This window comes from Quercus robur, chromosome 1 (genome assembly GCF_932294415.1).
Source record: "Quercus robur chromosome 1, dhQueRobu3.1, whole genome shotgun sequence".
Classification (NCBI taxonomy): Eukaryota; Viridiplantae; Streptophyta; class Magnoliopsida; order Fagales; family Fagaceae; genus Quercus; species Quercus robur.
In genome coordinates this window covers 4403653-4411398 of record NC_065534.1, presented here as the reverse complement: position 1 = coordinate 4411398, position 7746 = coordinate 4403653, and the positions used below count along the sequence as shown (strand labels likewise).

Genomic DNA, 7746 nt, shown 5'->3' with positions numbered 1-7746 from the left:
TTGACTGGAACTCTAGAAGTTAGGAATATTTAAAATTTGGCATATGACCCACTTTGCTATGCACAGATTTTCTCTACCTCAAAGAGGTGACCGATGTATCTTGCCTTATATGTGTGTGTGTGTTTTTATTTAATAGTCACCTCATTAAGAATGGCAAAATACTTTCAACTGCCCCAGATCTAACTTGACTCCAGAGAGTTTCTTTTTCGGCCCGAAGTGGGGATGGTAGGAGGCTTAACATACCTAATTTGACCCTAATTTTCTTTTTTTTTTTGGTAAACGAAAAACGGGGTAACTAGGCTACCCCAGCCTTCAGGGTAGGGCGCACAAGTTTTGATGCCCACCAACAATTGACTATGGAGAAGATTCGAACCCAAGCCTGACAAGCAGGACCCAAATAGCCCTACTTTGTTCTATTGTTATCCATACTATAGTTTAAAACTTGCACCTCATTTGTTGGATATTTTTTTATTTTTTTATTTTTTACTACAATTAAAATTAATCAATCTAAATCCGACTTTCCCAATTCCACAAGCGTGTTTTACTTTGACAAACCAAAAACAAAAATAGACCAATCCGTGAGTAATGGCAATTGACGAGTTGGGAAAATCGGATTGTATCTGGTAACAAGGTCATGTGGCTTGCCGTGTGCATAAGTTAACGTTCTGGAGACTAGAGAGAGGTATTTAATTGTAATAATTTTATTAATTTTTAATGAATATTAGAAAATGAATATTTTTTCTTAAAAAAAAATAAAAAATAAAAATAAAAAGAAGACTCACAGATTGGTCTATTTTTTGGTTTGTCTTTGTCAAACACGCTTGTGGAAAGAGATCACAATTCACAAGCTGACTTGACTAGGCCATGAATCAGCTGACTTGACTAGGCCATCGTGAATCCATAATAAGTATTATATTTTTTATTCCACAACCCAATCCTCCCAACTTAATTTTTACAAACATCCAATTCCAACAAAGAAGAAAGAAACACAAGAATGGCAAAACTCAGCCTACTTCTATTACTTGAACTACTCATTTTCTTCACCCCTTCACTCTCTTGTCCTGAATATAAAAAACAAGCCCTTCTCAATTTTAAAGCCTCTCTCATCAATTCTACTACTACTACTTCTTCAACAGAAGGCCAACGTGTTCTTTTGTTTGAATCATGGAATTCTAGCTCAGATTGTTGCAACTGGGAAAGGGTCAATTGTAGTTCTAGCCTTGGTTCAAGGACTGTGATTGCCTTATATCTGAACGACCTTGTCGACCAGCTGCCGCGGGAACACACAGTGTTGACTTCCAACATCTTGACACCGCTCTTTCATATTAGAAGCTTGACGCATCTCAATGTGTCTAAAAACAAAATACAAGGAGAATTGCCAAGTGACGGGTTTGCTAATCTGACTGAATTGATTTCTCTTGATTTGGGGTCAAATGACTTCTTTGGCTTCATTCCCTCTGAAAGAACACAGAGAAGAACGAAGAAACAGAGTATAACAGAAAGAGAAAAGAGAGAGAAAGAATTACTGAATTGAATCAATTGTATTGATATGAAAAACTAACTAATGCAATACAGAGGCAGTACACTATATATATACAGTATCAGTAAAGGTAAAGTTAGTTACAGACTGAATAAAGCACGATTGCCTCTCACACGTGCTATACTTAAGTTATCAGTACATACAAGACTAAACGACACCGTTCTATTTAATCTTGCATTGTGCCTTCTTTATACTTGGAACTGAGCTTGCTTCATCTTCAATTTCCTCAATCTTGCAACTGCTGTTATCACTGCTTTCATCCCCCCTCAAACGAAATGGGAACTTCCACATGAGTTTGGATGTCAACCAGTGAAAACGAGAAGAAGGTAAGCCTTTGGTAAAAATATCAGCAAGCTGATCGTTGGAAGAGATGAACTTGACCATGAGATCCTTCCGGAGAACCTTTTCACGCACAAAATGGTAGTCCACCTCAATGTGCTTTGTACGAGCATGGAATACCGGGTTGGAAGCAATGGCCAAGGCACTAACATTATCACACCACATTAAAGGAGGGGTAGAGAGAAAGATCCCCAAATCTCTGAGAAGCATACGGATCCAATATAATTCAGCTGCAGTAGAGGCTAAAGCCCTATACTCAGCTTCAGTGGATGATCTGGAGACAGTGGACTGCTTCTTAGCAGACCATGTGATGGGGCAATTTCCAAAGAACACAACAATGCCAGAAATGGATCTGCGATCTACCGGATCACCAGCCCAGTCTGCATCACAATAGGTAGACAAGGAAGGAAGACCAGGTGTAAAAGCAATGCCAAAATGAAGAGTACCCCTAATATACCTCAGAATACGTTTGGCAGCTTGGAAGTGGTTCTGAGTTGGAGCACACATGTACTGACAAGCTTGTTGGACAGCAAATGACAACACCTTAAGAGAAGTAGAAAATTGATTCTCAACAAGAGCCTTAAAATGCTTGAAAACAGACAACACTTCATTCTTATGTTTGAGCAAGAATAACCAAGTAAACCTAGTGTAATCATCCACAAAGATCACATAATATGAAAAACCAAGAATAGAAGATAAAGGAGCTGGACCCCAAACATCACTATGAACAATGTCAAGTACAGATTTAGACACAATAGGAGACTTAGCCAAAGGATATTTGTGCATCTTGGCACTTATACAATATTCACAAGAAGAACAAATGTTCACAATTTGAGACAAAGTAACAGAATGATAGAAATGCTTTAAAGCAGAATACAACAACCTAGAACTAGGATGTCCAAGTCTGTAATGCCACAGCAAAAGTACATCAGACTTGATGGAATTGGAAGCAGACATAGTGGAGTTGGAATTGAAGGCTGAGGAAGATGATAGTGTGGAAGGAGATGGAATAGGATACACTCCATCTTTACTCAACCCTTTGTAGAGGATCTTCCCCGAAGGTAAATCCTGAATTAAGAACTTGTAAGCATCAAAATAACAAAATGCATTATTTTGAAGACACAACTTATGGACAGACAAAAGATTAGAAGCAAGAGCAGGGACTCTAAGTATATTATGAAGCCTAAAGTTATGAGAAGAAGTTTTAAGCTCACCATGACCAACATGAGTGACTGGAAGCTCCTGACCATTGCCTACTGTAACTGTTTCAGTGCCTGCAACAGGTTGTTGATGAAGACTCAATTGTGACAGATCAGGAGTGACATGATCTGAGCAGCCTGTATCAGTAAGCCAGCCATTGCAGTGCTGGACTTGAGATGAGTTAGCCACCATTGAAGCCAACTTAGCAGGGGCATGTCTCCCTTGATATGCAAAATCCATTCTGTGGTAGCAATCAAGGGCTGTGTGACCACCCTTTCCACAGATTTGGCAAAATGGCCTATTTGACTGAGGTTGGCCAAAGGGATTTTGTGACTTAGAATGTTGCCCTGGGGTAGGATGATAGCTAGTATTACCAAAACCTCCATTGTTGTTGTTAAAACCACTGTGATTGCCAAAAGCTCCATTGTTGTTGTTAAATCCATTGTGGTTACCTCTGCCACCTCTTCCTCTTTGATTAGAATATCTACCCCCTCTGCCTCTTTGATTAGAAAAACCTTGATGTGGAGATTGAAAATTGGCATTCATAGCCATTGAAGGAGGAACAAGACCATTAGACCTCTTTTTGATTACTCTCTCCTCAGCATTGAGTAAAGTATTTAACTCCTCAATAGACAATACATCACTACGAGTTCTAATTGCAGAACTGAAAGAATCATATTCTGAGGGTAAACCATCAAGAGCAACATGAAGAAGCTCTTCATCATCCAAGATCACAGAAACAGCAACCAATCTATCCTGAATCTGTTTGATCTTTTGGAAATATCCATCAATTGAATCAGTTCCTTTCTTCACTGCACTCAGTTCATTACGAAGACTCATAACATGAGACCTTGACACTGAGGCAAACCTCTTTTCTAACACCTTCCATACTCCCTTGGCAGATCTTTGCCCAACAGTGAGAGCAAGAATTGCAGGTGATAAAGTGGAATTGATAAAAGTGAACATTGCTTGTTCACGATTCTTCCAAGAAATGAAATTAGGGTTAATCTCAGTAGTGAGATTACCAGAAGAATCCTTCAGAAAACGATCTGGAATAGTAATTGAATCATCAAGAATGTCAACCATAGGGTAGGTTTCAAGAATTACCTCAATCTGATGCTTCCAAACAGTGTAGTTGCTATAATCGAGTTTAACAGTCATCATCGAAGACATATTTGATAACAAAAGCAACGAAGTGTTGACAGGGAAAGCTGTATTAGTTACAGCAGGAGTTGAACTAGAGGTTGAAGATGAAGTTGCGGATGTGGAAGCCATGGATAAGGATCAAAGCTCTGATACCATGAAAGAACACAGAGAAGAATGAAGAAACAGAGTATAACAGAAAGAGAAAAGAGAGAGAAAGAATTACTGAATTGAATCAATTGTATTGATATGAAAAAACTAACTAATGCAATACAGAGGCAGTACACTATATATATACAGTATCAGTAAAGGTAAAGTTAGTTACAGACTGAATAAAGCACGATTGCCTCTCACACGTGCTATACTTAAGTTATCAGTACATACAAGACTAAACGATACCGTTCTATTTAATCTTGCATTGTGCCTTCTTTATACTTGGAACTGAGCTTGCTTCATCTTCAATTTCCTCAATCTTGCAACTGCTGTTATCACTGCTTTCACCCTCTCAACTTTTTCAGTTGAGATATCTTCAATATGTTGATATGAGTAGCAACAATTTCCATGATATTCCTAAAGAGATAGGGAATATGACAGAGTTGCGGCATCTTCAATTTTTGGACTTGAGTAAGAACCACCTAGAAGGAATGTTCCCACAATGGCTTGCTGAAATGGAAGTTGGATTTATAATTTTGTCAGATAACAAACTCACAGGTTCTCTCCCTCCTTCTCTTTTCAACTCTACATATTTAAATATTCTTTCCCTGTCTCAGAACAAGTTTTATGGACAACTACCAAGCAACATTGGTAATGCCACCTATCTTATGTCTCTTATGCTAAATGACAACAATTTTTCAGGGAAGATTCCTGAATCCATTTCCAATCTTCGTACCCTCACCCTATTGGACTTGTCCAAAAACAAATTTTCTGGCAATAGTTTACCAGATTTTAGCTCTAATATATGGCCCCAAATCATTGATTTATCTTCAAATGAATTCTCAGGTGAAATTTCAACAAACTTTTCCATCCTGACTAGAGTTCTTTCATTAGGAAAAAATAAGTTTTCTGGCATCATGTTTACAAATCTAAATAATATGCGCCAACTTGAATGCCTAGACATCCATGACAATAAAATCACAGGTGAATTTCCGGATTTTATCTGCCAAATCTCCACCCTTCGAATACTAAATTTAAGGAACAACTCTTTTCAAGGTTCAATCCATGATTGTATTTCCAATCTTACTAGCCTCCAAATTCTTGATCTTTCAAACAACCGTCTTGTTGGAAAAATCCCTGCCAAGTTCGGAAATTTTACTGGTATGATTAAAACACCTAACGAGTCAGTAGGTGATGTTATTGGTTTTATGACTACTTCTTTCAGCTTCCAAGGCAAGATTAATGATCTGATCCTCAATTGGAAGAAGTCAACACAAGGTCTATCTTGGAAAAATCTAAACATCTACTCTTTGTTAGACTTGTCAATGAACCAACTTTCAGGTGAAATTCCAACTACTTTAGGTAGTTTGAAGGCTCTAAAGACTTTCAACGTCTCACATAACAACCTTTATGGGAGAATACCAGCAAGTCTTGGTGATTTGTTGAATCTAGAGAGTTTGGACTTGTCACACAACAATTTATCGAGCTCAATTCCAAAATCACTAGCAAACTTGCAACAATTATCTATTTTGGATGTCAGTAACAACAAGTTGGCTAGTAGGATTCCACGTGGTAGCTAAATGGATACAATGAATGATCCAAATTTTTTTGCCAACAATAGTGGGTTGTGCGGAATGCAAATTTGAGAGCTATGTCCGGAAGACTTTCCACCACCAAAACCACCAAAGGTTGAGAGTAAGGAACCAAAACCACCAAAGGTTGAGAGTAAGGAAAGATGGTTCTCATGGGAAGGAGTGGGGATTGGATATGCAGTCAGCTTCATCATAACAGTGGAAGTCCTATATCTTGCCAAGTATTTTGTCCCTGCAACACCTCCAAATTACCGCCGTCAACAAAGAAGGCGAAGAATATAAATTATGCATGTTGTCTATGGTCAAAGATCTAAATCCCAGCATTGTAAAGGCTTTCAGTCAAACAAATAATAATGACAAGTGGACCAGTGGTCATTCATAAGTATCAACAGGTAATTTGGCTTGAGGGGCGACCATTTATCATGTTTGGGGGGTAAACATTAAAAGGTTCACAATGGTAAAGTGAGAAGTAAAGTGGAGTTGCTGAAAGCTATTGCTTATGATGTAAAAGTTGTTTGTTTCGGTTGTAGTTTAGTAGCCAGTGAGGCTTATCTCTTATTTTCTTTTATTTAGTTGAGGTGTTGTTTTGTTTTTGTTTTTGTTTTTTTTTTTTTTTTACGTTGCTGCCACTTGTTTTGTTGCCTGTTTGCGCATGACTACCATGAGGTTGAATAAAATCTTGCTTGTTTATCCAAAAGAATCTTTGTCATTGAATTGTAATGTACGTAACACCCCAAACCTTTTTTTTAAAGCAATTTTACATGTGAATAATATCTCAAGAGAATGACCCGGTTGGTAATGTTATTCTAGTAACGTTGTTTGTATTTTTTAGAAATACGCGTGGGTGAAAAGGTGTATACAAATACGTGTAATGTTGTTTAAACACTAAAAACTATTGTTCAAAACACCCTACCAAACAGCCCTTTTATTTTTTCATTAAGGATGTTAATTATTTTGTAGAGGACTTTTGAATATCTAAAGCATGTTATGGCATTTATGTGATTTTGTGGTTATAGGCTAAGTGAAAATTAAGGAAGTGAAGAAACCTAAGTGTATAGTGGTAAATGCCTTCTCAAGATATTTGTAATTAGTGGTCTACAATTAGCACAGCCCCCTCCATGAATCCATACGATTGTCTCCCTCTTCTTAAGTTCTTCGCTTGCTTATTTTTCTCTTTTTGTTTTCTCCACCTCATGGCCAACCCATTGCAAGCCTCCTCTGCTCACAACTACCCATTATCACCACTTAAAGCAACCTAAACCACACTAGCACCACACCATTTTAATGGAGGCAGCAAGTGTTTTCTCCTTAAGTTGCTGAAGCGGTGGTGTGAAGGTTTCGATATTCTTGGTGATGGACCTAGTGACTGGATTGGTCGATTATGTGATGCCGGTTGAGGTAAAATTGTTTGGCCTTTTATGACTTCTTAATGGGATTTTTAAAAATGAATCATTATTGCACTAAAGTACTTTATGGTTAAACCCATTTTAAAACATCAATCATGGTTTTCCTAAAACGTACTATGTGTACTATTATTGTAAATCATTTATGGAAAACGCATGAAGATTTGAAAGTGCAACATATTTCTTATTGCATATGATGAAATGCATGATTTGTTAGCATGGAAATGATTAGCATCTTTGATTAAATTCTTGAGAATAGATTTTATGGATTTATTGAATTATTTGAAAGATTTAAAGATGGTTTATCTTGACTTGTGATATTTGGGAAAATTGATAGAAAATCTTCTTGACAAGAAATGAATTTAGTTAGGTTCTA

At 37.4% G+C, this 7746-nt stretch overlaps 1 protein-coding gene across 1 annotated transcript; it reads left to right on the top strand.

Annotated features, from left to right (window-relative positions):
• The first annotated feature begins 4728 nt into the window (after window positions 1-4728).
• On the top strand, window positions 4729-6667 carry LOC126717065 (receptor-like protein 46). Its single transcript, XM_050418263.1, has 2 exons — window positions 4729-6063; window positions 6094-6667. The coding sequence occupies exon 1, from the start codon at window positions 4765-4767 to the stop codon at window positions 5953-5955; it is 1191 nt and encodes a 396-aa protein (XP_050274220.1). The 5' UTR covers window positions 4729-4764; the 3' UTR covers window positions 5956-6063; window positions 6094-6667.
• Window positions 6668-7746: the final 1079 nt, after the last annotated feature.

Bases quoted from the DNA above. Each gene is read 5' to 3' on its own strand.
- LOC126717065 (XM_050418263.1), top strand. From the start codon at position 4,765: ATGAGTAGCAACAATTTCCATGATATTCCTAAAGAGATAGGGAATATG.